The 21,139-nt window shown below is 40.2% G+C and overlaps 1 protein-coding gene across 5 annotated transcripts in view; it reads right to left on the bottom strand.

The window, feature by feature from the left end:
- Nucleotides 1–21,139, bottom strand: part of RANBP17 (RAN binding protein 17) — a 179,188-nt gene that overhangs the window by 65,959 nt on the left and 92,090 nt on the right. For all 5 annotated transcript variants that reach the window (XM_083493750.1, XM_083493747.1, XM_083493749.1 and 2 more), the window contains 4 exons: nt 8,732–8,805; nt 8,003–8,083; nt 1,361–1,424; nt 1,154–1,262 (listed from right to left, as the gene is read on the bottom strand). In XM_083493750.1, the coding sequence (XP_083349876.1) occupies nt 1,154–1,262; nt 1,361–1,424; nt 8,003–8,083; nt 8,732–8,805 (328 nt within the window). The remainder of the gene's footprint in view (nt 1–1,153; nt 1,263–1,360; nt 1,425–8,002; nt 8,084–8,731; nt 8,806–21,139) is intronic.

Genomic DNA, 21,139 nt, shown 5'->3' with positions numbered 1-21,139 from the left:
TGTGCCCAGTTGGACCAAACAGGTAATTGAACCCATTTAAAAGGCTACAATTAGTGGTAGCGAAGAAGAGTTTCTTCTCAGCTTAGACAGCACTGTGCTATGGGGTTTGTTGGGTCCACATTTAGCACACACACAGAAACTGAGTAATCCACCATCTTCTGAGGTGCATTAGCAAGATAGTGATTTTTATTCAGTCTAGCTATTTTTAAAACATAATCTGAGTCACTGATGTTAATGATCACTTTCAGTTTATTTCTTCCCCTAGATGCTACAGCATTTTAAACTTTTTATAAAAAAATCCCAATGAGAATAGGGATTTCCAGGGTGCCAGGATATAGCAATATAACTTTAAGGACTGTATAGATAGTTTGCAGGTGAACTTTGCCTATTCTAGTTTGAATCTGGCGAGGGAGCTTCTTACTTTGCAGAGGAATCTTATAAGTCTGGAAATAAAGTAGCATTAACCTAAAATACTGAATCATCTTTGGGACAATCTAAAGCCAGTGGAAATAAAAAGAAAGTACATTCCAAATCTGTCTTTTTGCTCCTGGCATAGAATCCTAGAAGAGAAAGTAGGTTCTTCAGTGAAACAGGGATAGGTCCCATGTCCAAAGATTACACTCTTATAATTTAGCTGACCAATCTAAAATGCGTTTATTCAGAAATTAACTCTTCTAAGACTTATTTCCTGGTAAGAAACATTAGCCTTGAAACGAAAGCCCATAGGTAAATAAAATGAACTGGATCCAAGGAACCTGAATGGAATGAAAATAGCCACTAATATGTTCTACAAATATTTTGAAGGAGTATTTTTTAGTACATTCTATAGCAAATTTCATCCTGATTCTGGCACAAGCAGTCATGTAGACTTTAATGCAACCAGAAGAACCATGTTGAATTTAGTTTCACCTTTCTTGCACATGATGAGGAAAACAATCCTTCTGTGGGAAGAGGATGCCTGCATCCAAACAATTAGTTCTCAAAGTGGTCATAACATGTTTTAATAACATGTCTGGCCTAGTGTTCTTTTGATTTAAAAACAAATATCAATATTACCAGGAACTGATTATTAGACCATAGAGTAGACAATGTATTTGGAAGACCTTTCTAACTTCAGAAAGGGAGTGAAGGAATACAATGAAAAATTTCTTACCTAGATCTACCATGAGAAGGCGTGTGAGTGCAGTATAGAATCTGGTTCTGCACCTAAGGTCACTCAAACCATAATTATCATTTACACCCAAGAAAGGAAAGTGTTTACTCTGGTGGAAAAATGAAGAACAGATGAAAAAAAGTCAACACCATTCATTATTTTATGTTAACAACTTTTAAAATATTGAAGCTAATTCGAGAGACCTACCGTATGATTCTGCAGCATGAACTTCACAGCATCTATTTTCACAAGCTTTTTTAGGAGAATATAAGTGTTTGAAATTAAGGGAAACAACAGTATGCAATTCATATGCCGATAACACAAAACTTAACTTTTTAATGCATATGGTCTTCAGAGACCCCATATCGATAGCTTTACAGAGTATTAGAAAATACAGATTTCAAAAATTAGGGTTTTTATTTTAAAAAATGCAAAGAAAATAATCATTAATACACAATATTACTAAGCAGAAGAGCAGGGAAATTGTTAAAACTATCAACAGTCATAGTGTTCTTAATTTTTTTAGAAGACAAGTAGGAAATGTATGATACTTGTCAGGACATCTCAAGGCCAATTCTTTCATCTTTTACAGCAGTCGTCTCTCACAGCAGATGGGAGAATGGGGTGCCAGGTAAACCTTGTCACTAATCCTCAACAGGTGAGTGTGGAGCTCATATGGAGCCCCCAGTCGTCTCACGGACTATTGACCCGTACACCACTAATCCGCTGCCACCAACCAGGTCCTCCCTGGTAAAATCACTTCAGTCTCAGTCAGCTTTTCAATTAATAAAGAAGAGTGTATTTTATTTCAGAAACAAACAAAACTTTTACAGCTATGAAACTAGTGTACATATATCTATCTTATTGGCTGAAAGTACTAAAGAGAGGGTATAAGGAAAGAGTTTAAATTATATAAGCAACCTGGAAGTTATTCAAATTGGGGTCTCTATTTAAAAATTTGTTTTCTTTAATCCTAACATTTTAAAAGTCAAACTCTTGGCACGCATGCAACATTCTGTGTGCATAGCTCCACTACTGCAACAAGACTTCTGTTTTTTCTCCCCCCTGTGCATCCCCAAAAAACTGTTTTGGAGCATGCTCCAGCCCTTTGGAGTTGATTTTGAGGGTGTGCAGGTGGGTGGAAATGATTGGAAGGCAGCTCCATTGGCTACATGGAAGTCCACTGAACCAGAGAAGCCACAGCATTGGGTATGGCCTCTAAAGTTTACATCAGCAATCTTCAGCTTTTAATGGACCAAGGACCCACATCTTGATCCTATCTGTAACCTCTTAAATTTTTGACTACTGGTAACTCGCAACTTATGTGCATTTAACTTGTTCACATTCAGCTACACATTTGGCAATATATATAAAGCTGGACCATAAAGAAGGCTGATCACTGAAAAATTGATGCTTTTGAATTATGGTGCTGGAGGAGACTCTTGAGAGTCCCATGGACTGCAAGAAGATCAAACCTCTCCATTCTGAAGGAAATCGGCCCTGAGTGCTCACTGGAAGGACAGATCCTGAAGCTGAGGCTCTAATACTTTGGCCACCTCATGAGAAGAGAAGACTCCCTGGAAAAGACCGTGATGTTGGGAAAGATGGAGGGCACAAGGAGAAGGGGAAAACAGAGGACGAGATGGTTGGATAGTGTTTTCGAAGCTACCAGCATGAGTTTGACCAAACTGCGGGAGGCAGTGGAAGACAGGAGTGCCTGGCGTGGTCTGGTCCACGGGGTCATGAAGTGTCGGACACGACTAAACGACTAAACAACAACAACATATAATAAAAGGTGGCAATTTCACCTGCCATTGAACCCAATGTGTTTTGACTATACTGTACACGATTTTGGCTTTACGCCAAAATCCCTATACCCGGAATGTAACCCCAGCGTAAACTGAGAGTTGCCTGTATTTTAATCACAATCCAGTATAGAAGTAAACATGTTTAAACACACTTGCATCAATGGACTTTGGCCATAATTTTTTATCTTTACTACATTTGTCTAGATTTTCCCTTCTTTCTCAATTGCCAAATGATAGTTTACTGCAATGCTTCTGCAACCAAGCCAGCTTAGGTCTAGATGCGTCTTCATCAGCTGAAGATGACCATTTTAAATAATCTACTTCCTAGGCTGTTTTAACAATTACATGTAGAGACTTTCAGGTAACTTGCTTGATTACTTCTTATCAAGTGACTGTTTTATGTTGTGAAGTCTTTTTGCAGGGGTTTTCTCTTAAACCAAAAGAAAGACTTTAATAGCTGCAATCACAGGATACCTGAAAGACACTTTGTGGTCAGTTCCTTCACAAAATAACCATGAGTGTGTGTGTGTGTGTGTGTGTGTGTGTGTGTGTGTTAAAGTTAATTATGAGAAACAACAAAGGATGCATGAGGGAGTACCATGACTACACTGACAGAAAGGAAACACTAACACATTCCATTATGTAAATGAATTCAAAGCTATTCCGTGACTGATCAGCTAGAAGGGACATAATGATTTATAATTCAAATAACTGAGCCTTAAAATCAAATTGGGCTAATATATTTCTAAATATGCAAGCCTGGAATAATTGTTAAAATAATGCAAAACAAGACAGCAACACAAATCATTTGTTGCCTCTTGTTGCTTAAAATACTCCCTATATATATTTTTGCTCTTTTGTCTAATCCTTTCTAAAATTGTGATATATATATTTTTTAAAAAACTGTTATAGAATCTCTGAAGAAATAAATAACCCTTATGCATAATAAAAGATAAGTACCAATTTCAAGGAACATGTAGTGCTTGATTCTGAAAGAAAATTATATGCATATGAATGAATTAAGCAATGGGCAGGCATTTAAATTAAACTAATTATTTTTTAGCCTTTCAAATTAATCACAATTTAATGTACGCTGTGCACTGAAAATGGGCCCCCTGGATGTGGTCTCTAAAAAACATGATGCTTCTCAACAAAGTTATATATAATGAAAGCCTAATCCTCAACCGACCACAGTGACTTAATCCCTATCAGAATGAGAAGGGCTTGTCTGAAGTGAGCTTGAACATCACAGCAACTGAGTTGCTCTGACAAACTAATGCATTGTTAAAAGGTTAAAGTTTGCAATAGCAGGAAGTATTTATAAACACTTCATATGTAAGAAATAAGAAGTACTTCAGTATTGTTCTTTAAAAGCTGAGCCAACAGATTTAAAAGAGGGAAGAATGTATGTATCGTTAAAAGCCAAAATGACCAGCAAAATTGGGTTGTACATCATTTTCCAACAAAAAGGAAAAACGGCTTCGACAGGTGTAATTTATCATTTTTCTGATTTAATACCAAAGAAATATATTAAAATAATAAAAAGAATCCTGAAATCCTCAAAATTTGTTGTGATAAATAGCCCTCCCTGCCTTTATTACATTATGCCTACTAACAGAAATATTGCATGGTGGATTTTGCCAGACAAGGACGATTATTTTCCAATAAAAAGTTGCATATTAAATTCCAGCACAAAAGTGGGTGTCTTAATACTTCTGAATTCTTTTTTCATTTGCCAAAGAACACAATTTTAAACTTAACTAATACTAACACATAAGAATAAAGTGAAACAGCATTTAGGTTAGCTCTATCATGCTACATTCATTTTAACTGGAAAAAGAAACAAATCACAGAAGTTTGAGTCAAATTACATTTAATGCAGTTTATTTATTCAAAACGTTGTTTATTTCAATGTTGCCAATTAAAAAAAAGTTAACTAGCAAAGTTAATGCCAATTTTATATGCACTTTTCATCGTGTACCCCCATTCATCGATATAGCAAAATTACCTACCAAGCAAGAGGGTTTTACAAAGTTCATTTGGGGAATAATAATATCAAGGAAAGAGAGAAGTAGAACACTGAGTATTATTGGACCCTGGTTTGGAATGAAAAAGTGCATCAATTTCTATGAGATTTTTTAATAACAGACACAGTGGTACCTTGGTTCTTGAACCTAATCCATTCCAGGAGTACGTTCGACTCCTGAAACCATTTGAAAACCAAGATGTGGCTTCCGATTGGCTGCAAGAGCTTTCTACACTCAATCGGAAGCCATATCGGATGTTCTGTTTCCAAAAAACGTTCGCCTACCGGAACACTTACTTCTGAGTTTGCACCGTTCGGGAGCCATTTGTTCGACAACTAAGCCGTTCGAAAACCAAGGTACCACTGTATAAGCAACAAGGGGAACATATACCAAGCCATGCCATTGGACACCTAGCCCAGTACTGCCTTAGAGGTTCTTTCCAGTCTGGTTGAAAGAAGGAACCAGGTTTGAACCTAAAACCCTCTATATCAAAAGCATGTGCTTTACCCACTGAGCTATGATGCCTCCACAGTTTATTGTCCAATGCTGCTATATTGTCCAATGCTGCCACTGAATCAGATAAAGAGATGAAAAAAATTATATCCTAAAGCCAAGGATTCTTAAACACAGGAGATGTTTAACTGCTTTGATATTTACCTGAAGCCCAGTTGCAATGCAATTCATTTCTCCTTTTAAAAAAAATCATGCATTTTATGTATCTTTTAAATTATAATATAAATTAAAAGGCAGCTTTAAAAAAGTGATAGAAAGAACAAAACTGAAACAAGCATATATGTTTTAAAAAATAACAAATCTGAATCACCACTTAATCAAAAGAAAACCAGAACCAAAATACTAAGATATAACTTCAGAAGCAAGGACCATTCTGCAATCTAATCTGAATATAAATAGGTGAAAAACCATTAAAAGCTCAGTAGTACAGAAACTTTTGGACTTGACATCTATAATGGATTAGTATGGCAGGCAAGGTTCTTTCTCTGAGCACTCACAGGCCTATTTTCTTGTGGAAGAAAGGTTAACTTGCAGATCTTAAAGCAGCATATAAAGTGGAGCCTCCAGATACAAATTAAATTCGTTCTGGGGGTCCATATTTAACCTGAAAAGTCCATAACTCGAGGCGCTGCTTCTGCGCACGCACACGGCACTACAGAACCCTACTGCGCATGCGCGGCGAAAACCGGAAGTATACACTTCCGGGTTTGCCGCATTTGCAACCTGAAAGTTATGTATCCAGAGCGGTACGTAACTCGAGTAAAGGTAAAGGGACCCCTGACCATTAGGTCCAGTCGGGACCGACTCTGGGGTTGCAGCGCTCATCTCGCTTTATTGGCCAAGGGAGCCGGTGTACAGCTTCCAGGTCATGTGGCCAGCATGACTAAGCTGCTTCTGGCGAACCAGAGCAGAGCACGGAAACGCCGTTTACCTTCCCGCCGGAGCGGTACCTATTTATCTACTTGCACTTTGACGTGCTTTCGAACTGCTAGGTTGGCAGGAGCAGGCACCGAGCAACAGGAGCTCACCCCATCGCAGGGATTCGAACCGCCGACCTTCTGATCGGCAAGTCCTAGGCTCTGTGGTTTAACCCACAGCGCCACCCGTGTCCCAACGTAACTCAAGGGTCCACTGTAAAGGAGTAAGCATTCGTTAAAGCTTGTTTGTTTCAGAGAGTGGAAGAAACAAGCAATTTCTGCTATAAAAGAAATGGAGAAGAAAACAAAGGTGAAAAGGCAGCTTGGAGGAACGCACTGATTCAATTGGGGGGTGGGGAATAGGAAGGAGAGCAAAACAGACATCTACACAACTATTTTGAAGATGTCAGATTGATCTGGGCCCAGCACAACACAGTGTGCCACCCAAGGTGGGTCACTGTCGCCATTGCTTTTCCCATTGCACCATCTTTTCCCCCAACCTTCACCCCTACTACTTTCCCCCTCCTGCCTACCATTGCCTACCAGCTCCTCCTCCTCCTCCAATCTGGGGTCATCCTCACCTCTCAATGGCAAAGGACAAGGAGAAAGGTGGTGACTGAGATGAACACAGAGTGTTCTTGCACCACAACTGCTTTGCGGCAACTCCTTGAAGTTTAAAGTTCTCTGCGTAGACTAGGAACAGAAGCACCAATGAAAGAAGTTCATTACCTTTTATTACTTAAAGACTGATTATCTTCATATCTTAACAAAGCTATTTAAAGTAGAATTTCTTGTTGACCTTTAGTTTATTGAACAATAAGGTACAGAAAGAAATCATTGAGGAAAAACAATCATTTTTACCCTTTTAACATTTTAGCAATGCAATACAATAACCTCTTCTCTTCCGTCTTTGTCACATACAAGTGACACTTCCCTTTACACACACACACACACACACACACACACACAGGCAAACATAAAATACCCAAACATACATTCACACCAGATCATGTTAACCAGCTCATTAAACAATTAGCTGAATGCTCAGTTGACCCTGACCTTGAGTTGCACAGCAGATGATGGCACTGGGCTGATGATGGGAGAAAGTGAAAAAGACCATGTGCTCTCCAAAAAGTCTAACTCACAGGACCAGTGAGCTGCTGAACATTCATTCAATGTCAGGCTCTGAAGCAAGCACAGATGATTCTGGCCATCTCACCAATCACTGCCTGATTCCAATTGCCATAGCTGTTACCCTTTCATAGAAGCCATCAGAACCAGGGTTGAAGGAGACAATAAACCTATTTTGGTTTTATATCAAAATCCCAGCTTCACTGACCAATAAAACTGGACAGGAACCAGAACCTTTAGATTAATTTGAAAGGAAGATTATGTGCAAAATAAGCAAGATGGCATTTTCAAAATGGACTATGCACAGAAAGGGCTATACTTAATTACTATTTCAGTATCAACTATTCCCAAGAGTATCAACAAGTAAAAAAGTAAAGATGAAAATGGTGCACATTCTACCATCGTCTAAACTACCCAGTGGATAGGACCCATGATATACAGTTAAAAGGATATCCAACTGAAAGGTCATTTAGAAACTGAAGAGTTCTTGAAATCACAGGCTCACATCGCCCCCAGTATTTAAGATTTGTAACACTAGAATTAAAAAAAGAAAAGTTTTACAAATGTATCTTCTAAACAGACATACACATGTACAATTTTGTTCAACGGGAATTATTCCCAGCTAACTGTATTCATCCCAGTTTGCAGCAATCCATACTTTGTTTGTTCTTGCCTTCAAACTCAAATTGAGCTCTACTCTGAACCATCAGCCACCAGCCTGCTTAAAAATAACTTAGTTCCAGGTGGTATGAAGGCAAGAATTGGATTTTTCATCCCAGTTACAAGGTTGTCCTTCTTTCTCATGGTTCACTTATTATTCTCTCCAGAGAAGAATTTGGACCAATGTTTCAAACGACTATCTAGAGAGTCAAGATTTGCTGAATACTTTCCCCAGTGTATTATGCAACGTATTATATAATGTAGCATAAAAAAGGGAAATACAAAATGAGCTAGGCTGCCTTCAGATTTGAATCAAAACATGAAAACAACAGGAGACAGTTGCTAACTGATAATAACAGGAAAAGGGTGGTGGCGACAGTAAAAAGCCACATTAATTGCATTCATATGTCACATCTCAAAATTTTAAAATTAAGACATTAATTATTAGCAGCATTTGCATTAACGTTTACATTGGGGGGGGGGGCGGGACAAAAACCAGAAGAGAAGGTATTTCAAACTCACATTTTTGCCATAAATGTTTCTAGAACTTGGTTGTCATCTGTTATTCCCAAAACTTCTGACATTCGAGCATAAACCTGGAAAAAAAACAATTCAACAGTGAAATCTTAATAGCTTACTGTACTATGATTTTTTTTTAATGTATTGTTCTGAACAGAGATCACTTTCTTTGGTAGCAGTGAACCAGCAAGTTGGGTGTTGGTTTTGAAATTCAGTTCTGTTGTGACTATGAGGCTGAAAATATGGGCAAACTGTATTTCTCCTTGCTTCTTCCTCCTCCTATTCTATAATCCAGGCTTCCTCAACCTTGGCCCTCCAGATGCTTTTGGTCTACAACTCCCATGATCCCTAGCTAGCAGGACTGTTGGTCAAGGATGCTGGGAATTGTAGTCTCAAAACATCTGGAGGGCCGAGGTTGAGGAAGTCTGCTTGCATTATATAGTTAAGAAAGAAAGATGGTTTCTCTCAAGCAACTTGTGATGACTAAGCAGACTGAAATAGATGGATGATAGCTACAAATCCTGAAGCTGAGACTCCAATACTTTGGCCACCTCATGAGAAGAGAAGACTCCCTGGAAAAGACCCTGATGTTGGGAAAGATGGAGGGCACAAGGAGAAGGGAACGACAGAGGACGAGATGGTTGGACAGTGTTCTGGAAGCTACGAACATGAGTTTGACCAAACTGCGGGAGGCAGTGGAAGACAGGAGTGCCTGGTGTACTGTGGTCCATGGGGTCACGATGAGTCGGACATGACTAAACAACTAAACAACAACAACAAGCTACAAATGATGCTGGAAGGAGGGGTTAGGTGAGAAAATTGCTATGAAAGAACCACCTCAAACCCCAGAACCCAAAGCCACCCACCTTCTCCCAGGAAGCTCCCTTCTCCTATCCTAGGCCTTTTCACTGCTTCTTCTTCCTGCTTGACCTTGTTTTTGCTTGATGGCCAACCCTGACAGCTTCAAATTGCTCTGGACCACCAGACTCACAGCAATCCATGGCTATTTTAATCCAACCCGGGCAATGCCTGGATTCCCTCAAATAAGAATGATTCAGTCCAGGAGCTGGGCCTTGGCTGAATCCACTTCACAGACCTACTGCCAACTATATTCTCAAATTCTGAATCCATCCATATGTCAAAAAGCTACGGTGACTAATATTTTTAGTTTCTTGCATTTATCCTAAAGTATTTATTATTATATGGGACGCGGGTGGCGCTGTGGGTAAAACCTCAGTGCTTAGGACTTGCCGATCATATGGTCGGCGGTTCGAATCCCCTTGGCGGGGTGAGCTCCCGTCTTTTGGTCCCAGCTCCTGCCCACCTAGCAGTTCGAAAGCACCCTTAAGTGCAAGTAGATAAATAGGTACCGCTTTATAGCGGGAAGGTAAACGGCGTTTCCGTGTGCTGCGCTGGTGCTGGCTCGCCAGAGCAGCTTCGTCACGCTGGCCACGTGACCCGGAAGTGTCTTAGGACAGCGCTGGCTCCCGGCCTCTTAAGTGAGATGAGCGCACAACCCTAGAGTCAGACACGACTGGCCCATACGGGCAGGGGTACCTTTACCTATTTATTATTATTGGGGATAAATGCTACTATTTTATTCTTTGTATGAGGAAGCAATTTGAGACCCCCATAAAATATCTCATAAGGCAGGGGTCAGCAAACTTTTTTAGCAGGGGGCTGGTCCACTGTCCCTCAGATGTTGTGGGAGGGCCAGACTATATTTTTTTTTGGGGGGGGGAAGGAAGGAATGAATTCTTATGCCCCCAAAATAACCCAGAGATGCATTTTAAATAAGAGAACACATTCTACTCATGTAAAAACACCAGGAAGGCCCCACAAATAACCCAGAGATGCATTTAAATAAAATAACACATTCAACTCATGTAAAAACACAGATTCCCGGACCGTCCGTGGGCTGGATTTAGAAGGCAATTGGGCCAAATCTGGGCCCCGGGCCTTAGGTTGCCTACCCATGCCATAAAGTTATATATTAGAATAGAAAAGAGTGTTTTAACAAGCGCTCAGCAGAAAGAAGATGGTATTCTACCGTACATATATGTTCATATTTATCACATTTACTGTGATAAAAATCCTTGCTTTTCTGGGTGATTAGGTAATGGTTATAATCACCAGGTTATAGCTATTACAGAACAGCAACAATCAGATTCAGAGAAAGCACAAATCTACCTAGTAGGTGACAGGATTAGGAAGGGTTGCCGAACTTTTGTTATTTCTCTGTGGAATCTGGATGGGTGGGCCATTGGGTTTTAAGGTATTTCTTAGGATTACATTTAATGTTTCACTTTCAGAAGCACAACTCTTTTTTTGGTAAATAAACATTTAATAGTTGTAGTCACACAACACATGCACATAGTAAAAGTTATAAATTAGGGATTAATTCTACGTACTTTACTATGCAAAGGACACTTGATATACGAGATTATTTTTATTAGTGGATTGGTTTCTATTTTTAACACAGCATTTTCGTGCAAAACAGCAGTTTAAAAATTTTAGAAATGCATCACAAACACACCTTCGCTTGTGAAATAGTCATGCTGTGTCCTTTCCTTTGGGCGGATGGAAGCGAAATGGCTAGGTTGAGCTCAGGTGAGGAGCAAATGGAATAATAATAATAATAATAATAATAATAATAATAATAATAATAATAATAATAATTTATTATTTGTACCCTGCTCATCTGGCTGGGTTTCCCCAGCCACTCTGGGCAGCTTCCACAAAGACCAAAAATACACTAAGATGTCACACATCAAAAACTTCCCTGAACAGGGCTGCCTTAAGATGTCTTCTGAATGTCAGGTAGTTGTTTATCTCTTTGACATCTGATGGGAGGGCGTTCCACAGGGCGGGCACCGCTACTGAGAAGGCCCTCTGCCTGGTTCCCTGTAGCTTTGCTTCTCGCAATGAGGGAACCGGCAGAAGGCCCTCGGCGCTGGACCTCAGCGTCTGGGCAGAACAATGGGGGTGGAGACGCTCCTTCAGGTATACTGGGCGGAGGCCATTTAGGGCTTTAAAGGTCAACACCAACACTTTGCATTGTGCTCGAAAACGTACTGGGAGCCAGTGTAGGTCTTTCAAGACCGGTGTTATGTGGTCTCGGTAGCCGCCCCCAGTCACCAGTCTAGCTGCCGCATTCTGGATTAGTTGTATTTTCCGGGTCACCTTCAAAGGTAGCCCCACGTAGAGCGCATTGCAGTAGTCCAAGCGGGAGATAACTAGAGCAGGGAAGCAGGGAATGTGGCAATAGGTGAAAAGGATGTTGTGTGGATGCCACTCACAAGAATGACACACAGTGGATTTACATCCTCATTAAACTCCTGTGTGGACAAGCCCTAGACGTTGGATGCAATGATATTTCAGGATTCTTTAACAAACTTAGATTTTGTTTCAACATTTTGGGCAAGGCGTATGAATATTTATCATTTGTATGAAAACGAAATTAAAAATATACGAGAAGGATAGGAAGCTGTGTGCTATGTGGTAGCATTTTGTTCTCTTGTCAATTAACATTCAGATCATGGCTTAACAAATGAAACACTGGGAGAGATGTCAAATTTAACAAAGAACACTCCTTTAATCCACCGTTTCCTTGCTGCTTTCGCTACTCCTTTTATCATGCATCCACTATGATTCCTATTATCCCATCAAGATCTATGTCAACACTTATCCCTGGAGATGTCCCTCAACTACTAGAATCTGACAGCTAAGCTTTGGTGCTAAACAGGATCATTACCTCTTAAATCTACTTATCTGAACCACTGAATAAGTAAATTGAAAAGCTCATTAACAGCAACAATCTAATTTGTTTTCACATGTGACAGGGTCATTTTAAATAGCTGTGTGGGTAACATAGCTATACCATACATTGTGGAAAAGAATAGCTCTTAAATTAAAGCAGCTACGGAATTATGTCATTTATTTGTGTTTATCCTGATCTTCGTACAATTTTGTCTAGTACAATTTTGCATAGAAAAGTATCATAAATACACACAACATACGCAGGCTGCGGAGTGGTTTTGGTTGTTTTCTTTTTTAAAAAAACAAAAAACCTAACAAGGCAAATACAGCAGAATGGAGCATGTGCCTGCTTGGCAGCCTTGGAAAATTGATTGTGCTGGAAAATAAAAATGGGTGGGGAAAGCCGAATACTTTGCTTGAGTGCCTTCCATCTTCCTGGGTGGGTGGGGGCCCTGATTGGCTTGTTGGTTCCCTGCTAGTCTTCTGCTAGGGTGGTGAGGAAGCTGCAGCAATTTGCGGCAGGTCCCACTTGTAACATTCAAGATGCAACCCCTCTGCAGACAGTTCTTGCAGGTTCGTGCCAGTCTCAGCTTGAGATCAGGCACCGCGTCCCACTTCTCTGCTGGGGATGTGACTGAGATGGACTCAACAAGCTTGTCCCTCTCTATAATCCAAATCCTGGTTGCAGGTTTAGATGCAATTTATTGCCCCAATGCATGGAATCTACCCATATGCTGCTGAGGGGGTGGGTGGGTTATTGATCATACAGTCCCCTGTGAAGTTGGATCTGCCAATATGCGGAGGTCAGGTAGAAAAGGCGGGAAAGGCCAGTAGGAGTGATAACTCCATGTAACACAGAGCTATAGCCTCTACTCGGTCTTATGTTGCCCAGATTGATCAAACATGGTGTCTATAACACTATGGGAAACTCTTATAACTCTATGCCTCTGGGAAGAGTTGATAGGGCGCTTCCAGGTGAATTTTGCGTCTCACAAATAATACAAAATGTGTGCAACAAACACAGCAGTGTGGGGCTACAATATTCTCAGTTGGAGCTAAATTACAAAAGCCGCCCCTCATATTCAGTGCTTATACCCTAAGTAAAAAATTAGCTTCAGTTGAAAGCAAGGAAGGATTCAGCAATGAGCTCCATTCAAATATATTCCCATTAGCTAATGTTTGTCTTCTTACAGGAGGACATAATGTGATCAGAAGGTGAAGCAGTGTCCAATCAAATTATTCCCAAATCAATTCAATACTTAAAATACCACAAGGTAACATTACAGAAACGAGAATAGCCTATTCTTATTTCTTCTGCAATCCAAAAGGGTTTGCAGTTATTTAGGGCGGTGGGGTGCGTATGTTGTGCTGTGCTGCAAAGAATACAGGAGGCAATGAGACAAATATCCAACTTCAGAGACAAAATTGCAGAAAGCGGTATATTTGAATTTAATCTTACGCTGAGAAAAGATGGTATCATCATTAAATAAATGAAAGCTTCATACTATATTGTTCATACAATCCTTCGGCCCCGGACATGTTTAGCTAAGAAGAAGAAGCTAATTACGTCAATCCTTAAAATGTGAAGCATATTATAAAACTGGGAAACTGAGAATGAGGGTTTCTAAAGGTTGTATGGATATATAATGACAGTCAGAGAAATTCAATAACAGCTCTGTATGGAATGTGCTCAGAAGCACCGCATGAAACAAATTAAACTAGAACAATGAATCCTTCACACTGTGCAACTAAGAAAAGAAAATGTTGATTCTCTGTGTTTCATATGGGTTGCAATAATGAATTAAGATTTTGGGTAGCAGATCTTCACAAAATTACAGTAAAGTTATTACCAAGAGGCACAGCATAAATGTTTTAGCTCTTACAACTTCTTGAACTTTATTCAGGCTTTGCTGCAGGAAACCAGCAATAATACAGATGCAACATTAAAGCATTTTGTCATCAGATAACTTAGGACAGTTGAACATTTACTAGCTGAGCTGAGATAATAGACACAATGAGTTGGCCACTGCATAGGAGTTTGGGGAAAACATATAGGGCAGGATTCACTTAACAAGCCCATCAGCAGAAGCCCTGCACAAAGGCTTCTGCTGGTGCAATGGGGCATTCACCACCCCCTAAAATTGGCTCGGGGGTGGTGGTGTCACAAGAACCCCTATAACAGTGCATGGAGGACAGATTGTTCTATGTAGCAAACCACAATGATTGTGGAGATGGAACCACGAAGAGTGCAGTGTTGAATTGCACCAATAGGAAGGACGTTGCCTTATACCAAGCTGAACAATTGGTCCATCTAAGTCGCTATTGTCTACACCAGCCTTCCCCCAACTGGTGTCCTCCAAAAGTTGTTGGTCTCCAAGCCCATCATCCCCGAACAATGACCATGCTGGCTGGGATTGACGGGAGCTGGAGTCTAACCGCCTCTAGAAGATAGCAGTTTTGGAGAAGGCTGGTCTCCAGGGTTTCCAACGGGAGTCTTTGCAAGCCCTGCCTGTAGATTGCTAATGTTTGAACCTGGGAACTTCTGGATGCAAACTGAGCTACGCACCCTTTCCCTGATTCACATTCTTCTTCTTTTTTTTAATAATAATTTTTATTCATTTTAAAACATATTGTCATACATTCCACAAAATTTCACCTCTTATACAATCTTTTGGACTTCCATCAGCACCTCTGATGATCTCCCATTTTTATAATTTCTCCTGCATTTCTTAAGTTCATATTGCCTTTAATTATCATAACTAACGTCATCCTTTTCGTTTGATTCACATTATTCTTAGGGCTGCTTCTGACTTTGACATTTGGTATTCAGGCACAAGTTATCGGAACGCAAAACACTCACACCTTTTGTCATTTGAGAATGTTCACATCACCACTTATTCTTGAAAAAAATACATAGAAACAGGTAGCAGGGAAAGCATTAAATTACTCCTTTCCATGCAGAGAGCCAGTGTTGTGCAGTGGTTCCTGTGCTAGACAAAGGCTGGGGAGCCCACATTTCAGTCCCCATTCAGCAGCGAAACTCATTCGGCGTCTCTGGGGCAGTCACACAGCTCTCAGCTGAATCAATTTCACAGAGTTGTTTTGAGAATTAAAGGGGGCGGGCTTAACTGTCCTGAGAATTTTGGAAGAAGAGTGGGATAAAGACACCATGAAGAAAATAAAGTTAAAATTTCCAAAATGTAAAATGTGAGTATGCTCATTCTAAACAGATATATTTTAGAGCAGTGTCTTGAGTACAAAAGACAAAGCCCTTTGGAAAATATAATGGAAGTTTATTTTGACTGTGCAAGAAAATATAGCTGTTGATTCCTGTTCAACTCTCTGTTTGGAATTTTATCCCTGTGTGTGAAGTAGCTAGCAAATACATTGTCATTTCATTCAGATGCCCCCCATCCTTGCCAATTAAAAGAATTCTGAACAGATTCTGTACCCAAATATGGCACAGCTGGAATTCTGGCAGTAAGAGAAGCATCTGGGGAAAGGAGATACTCTCCCATCTCCAGCAATCCCCTCCCAGCCAAATCTGACATATCTTTAAGCAGTCATATACAGGCAGTGAGAAATTTCTGCACACCAAAGTTCAGCATGGTCAAAGGATGGAGGAGTCTTGCATCGCCATGGGAAAGGGGCTGATCCCTGAAGCTACTTAACATCAGGAACTGGAGAAGTGGGATGGCCTTCCCCCAAATTCTTCAGACATAACTCTCATAATTCCTGGAGCTTGAGAAAGCACCTCCATCTTTTCCACCCCACCACTGTTGAGAAGAGGTAGGCCTTCAGTAGACTATGCCACTATGGCAGGGGTCGGCAAGGTTTTTGTGGCTTGGGCCGGTTCACGGTACCGCTGACACCGTGGTGGGCCGGAGTGTGTGTGTGTGCACATGCACAAAGGTTATTTCCGGTGCTCCTTCCAGCGCAGAGGAGGCGTGCGCAGCTTCCCATTGGCTGCAGGAGCTTCCTGAAGCCAATGGGAAGCTGGCCCACGTCACAGAAGGTGGTCACTGCTCTGCTCCGGTTTAGCGCGGCGCATGGGAGCCGACCGAGCGGGCGGCAGGGGCTCCCGAGCAGGCGGTGGGGGGTCCATGGGCTGGTTAAACGACCCCCATGGGCCGCTTGTGGCCCACTGGCCTTAGGTTGCACTATGGCATAAAAGCAGCGCAAAAGGAAGGCCACATCTTATCAGACCGCACAGACTGGTGTCACATAGGAAAATTAGGAAGCTAACTTGCCCAGGCAGACCATGGCCTTTTCGTCTAGCTCAGTGTTGACACAACTCTCCAAGTTTACAGATAAGAATCTTTCCCAGCCAAAGAGACACCGAGGATCGTCTGCTTACAAAGCATGTTTCACCTCCAAGCTATGCTCTAGAAATATATGACATGTCATCAAGATATCCATAATACCAACCAACAAATACCATCTATTTATAGCCTTTTGTGACAGTCTTATGATAATGTGTTATATTCTTTCTTTTTCCTATTCTGAGACGCCTTGCGTTGACACTTCCCCTATTTAAAGATAATTTCTTCCTATTGGTTCCCCCTCAACATGAACGTTAGTTGCCACATCATAAAAAGCAATGTGTGAAGTAGTCCTTAAAGTTGCGACAAGGTGGCTAATGTTATTTTTAGCCAATGGTATTTTTAGAGAATCCATCTTGCAAGGGTCTTTCTCCTATGTATGAGAAGCATAGAAGGGCCATTATTTAAAGTAGATAATCATTTCAATCCAGCAAGGTTGAGGAATCCTCAGAAACGGGTTTGTGTGCATGGGCTGAACATCTGGGACACTGTCATTTACGTGTAAAATTGTACAGAGTGTGTGGGAGGGGAATCGGGGTGCACATGGGGAGTTTGTTTCTATATCCTGCATGCACCACCAAATAAACAGTAGCAGAGTTGATGACTTGTAACGTGCACCGTGTGTTTTCAGACAGTCTCTTCCTCCTCTGAGTTGACAGGATATCTTCAAGCGCAAAAGTATGTATGAAGCCTACTGCCTGCATGCAACGTTTCCTGGATCAGGACCTCTGTGTGTTTTAAGTCATATATCAGGATGCTTTTTGCACATTTATATCAGAGCCTTGGGGGAAGGGGGAAGGATACACCATAGCTAATACTAGCAATTTGAACACTACTCTTTGGCAGGCCAGAAATAAGATAATTGTTCAACATAGGCTGGCTCTTTTGAACTACTGGAAGCATTGCCTGTAATTATAGACATCTGTCATTGCTAGCCACTCAGTAGTAATCCTGACATCAGTATACAACTATAACACTAAACTGCCTCCAGGCATAGTAATGGAGGCCAGATAGGAAAGGCGGGCAATCATCTGCTTCATCCAAACTATCTGTCAAAGGTTCCCAACCACAAACAGCGCTTACATTTTGTATCCTTAGGATAATATGTTGATTTATTTTAGATCCTCTAATATTTACAGTCTAGACCATCTACTAAAATAAGGAAAAGAAACCTTACAGCTAATCGAGGCTGTTAGTATTTCATATCATCCTGAAAGATCTTAGCTCACCTCTCCAACGTTAAATATTGCCAGCCATTTTGAACATGTCCCATTAGAATAATAAAAGGTACTAATTATCTAAGTATATTCAGATCTCGTTAGAAAAATTATTGTACAGGTAGTTACATTTTAGATCTTTACGTAGCTTTCACATAATGCAGATGTAACAGCACAATCTCAATTATGTCTACACAGAAGTAACTCCTATTTAATTCAATGGGTCTTACTCTTGGGTAAGTAGAGTTGGAACTACCTAAGTGTGCTATACTTGCAACAAGTAAGACAAGAGTGTGTTTTATATAATTTTATTTTGCTGAAAACTGAATGTTGCAGTATTTGCAAGTCATGTTCGGAGAAGATCCATTATTAATTCTAGACATAAAATGTATTTAGGCTTTCATGAGGAGAATTAGGGAACAAAATTTAAGTTAGATGTATAATCACAACAGCAATTGGAGAGAGGAACAAAAAGTGGCTGTGGGCTTAAGCTAATTAAGAATGAACAACCCTATAATTATTATAATCTGTTATTAACGAAACCAAGACAGCCCATATGAAAAAACACAGTTCGTACCAAGGAGAAACTATTAATTATTAGACAGACTGTTAGCTTACAAGTGAGATGCATTTTAAAAACCTCCTTTAAAATACAATTGCTAAATGCCTTACAGTGCTGTAACGTGAGACAGGTTCAAATCTTATTACTTCACTGAAATTAAAACCTAAGTTTTAATACTGTTCAAGTCGAACAACGATTCCACACTTTATTGCTTTTGAAATCCCTTGATGATCATAGGAAAAAATGCCCTCGAGAAAAAAAGACTCTGTTTTCGATAAACAGAAAATACAGTTTGCACTCTTAGCCTCTTTGTCATCACAAAAAAAGGATTTAATGCCAATTCTTAAAAAAAAGACTTTTTTCACAAAATGTGCACCTTGTGTGCCATTTGTAAAATCAGTTCACTTTCTTTTATTTATTACTGCAGTGCGGCAAGGCAATAAAGAAGCTACCGATAGCTAATAAATTACATGCCTTTTAAAACAATTCTCCAGCTACAAAAACTTGTAACTACAAAGGTTTACATTTACATGGTACATCATGTGAAATGTCTATATTTATGTCTTATTAACCACTTTAGGAAAATCTGACCTTTTATCTAGTAGCTGAAGGCAAATCTGAGGTTATATCTAAGAGTAAATACACATAGAGAATGTGCCACCTATCCACCAACACTTCAATTCTTGCCATTCTTATTATGTAATCAACACAAAATTTGGCACACAGTTAAAATAATTAGCTGGTCGAGATATGCCAGGCTTACAAAAATAAGGTGTCCCTCAACACCTTACTGTTCGACTTGAACAGTATTAAAACTTAGGTTTTAATTTCAGTGAAGTAATAAGATTTGAACTTGGACAAAAAAGGAACATTAATTTTCAGCTACACTTTCCATAAGAAAATGTGAGTTATGGTTAAATCTCCTAACCACAAAGGATTTTCAACAATATACACATTTTCGGGATGTGCAAGGGGGAAGCTGCACTGATTGTTCATTAGGTACATTTAATAATTCCACAAGAAAGCTCTTTTAGGTTAAAAAGCAAATAATGAAGCATAACCAAGGCCATCTTATTTAATCGTACAGTCACAGTAAATACCATTAATATCGTGAAGGTACACTTTGATAACATTGCACCATGCTGGAACACTATGGGCTCTCCAGAGCCTTATAATTACACTATATATTTCACATGCTTTGGTTAAATATAGGATTTTCCTGATATGCTGTGTTCTTCAGATATAACTTTTCCTTACTACTGATTGGCTCTTAACTTCTAGTGAAGCAGTCTGTAACACTGTTCTTTATAAGCTATGTGAACACAGTTGTATATTTACACAGTTTGGGATTATGGTAGAAATTCCAATAAACAGAGCAAGTAATGTGCCTTTACACAAGGTATGAGATCCTAAGCAGAGACCTGAAGGACCAACTGGCCTGCTTAGAGTTTACATAAATAATCACTGTTTACTCTTGATTGGACCATGTTAATAACTACTCCTCCAAAATGTGTATCTGAAGAAGTGTGCATGCACACGAAAGCTCATACCAAGAACTAACTTAGTTGGTCTTTAAGGTGCTACTGGAAGGAATTTTTTTATTTTTACTCCTCCAAAAGTGAGGCTTGCATTTGTAGCATTCTAATCCTGTTCCTTGTTTTTGAATGGATGCCCCCCATATTACTGTGTTCTATTGGGACCACCACCACGTTTCTTGCAGTACTGGGGCCAATTGTTTGATCTTCAAAGCAGCGAGCATAGCTGAAGCATGTACAAATGCAGCCTGGTCAAGGGGAATGGGCTATCTACAAGGAAATTAACATGCTCAACAGTTCATAGGAGGCATGGGCTGTTCAATGCAGATAGGAAAAAGGGATTATTCAGAATCGAAGACTATTGCAAGACAATTTGGTTCTATATTACTCCCTAGAGACCATCAGCCTCTTCCTTTTCCGTAACTGTGATCAACCGGGGGGGGGGGGTGAGGAACCACAAACGAAGGGGAGAATGTTGTCACTGCTGGGAACATCTGCAGTTAAGTCTGGCATTCATGGACTACCTAGACTTCAGTGATCTTGAAAGATCTTAGCTGTTAAGAGGCTCAAGCTCCCTCATACAGTGGTACCTCGGGTTACATACGCTTCAGGTTACATACGCTTCAGGCTACAGACTCCGCTAACCCAGAAATAGCGCTTCAGGTTAAGAACTTTGCTTCGGGATGAGAACAGAAATCGTGCTCCGGGGGCGCGGCAGCAGCAGGAGGCCCCATTAGCTAAAGTGGTGCTTCAGGTTAAGAACAGTTTCAGGTTAAGTACGGACCTCTGGAATGAATTAAGTACTTAACCTGAGGTACCACTGTACTTGATGGAAATAGTAGCATTTACTTTTTTGTACCTCTCTCTGCAAGATGCCAAAGGGAAGCCCCATGAAGCAGGCTAATGTAGATCTTCAACCCATTCATCTTAATAGTTTAAGACCTTGGAGCGACCTCCCAGTTAATTAACACAGGTGATTGCTGCTCTGGCAAACAGCAATTATAATTTAGGATTAC

The sequence above is a fragment of the Podarcis liolepis genome (assembly GCF_965112155.1).
Source record: "Podarcis liolepis genome assembly, chromosome: 3".
Classification (NCBI taxonomy): domain Eukaryota; kingdom Metazoa; phylum Chordata; class Lepidosauria; order Squamata; family Lacertidae; genus Podarcis; species Podarcis liolepis.
The sequence above is the reverse complement of the archived record's forward strand: the minus strand, read 5'-3'. Positions and strand labels throughout refer to the sequence as shown.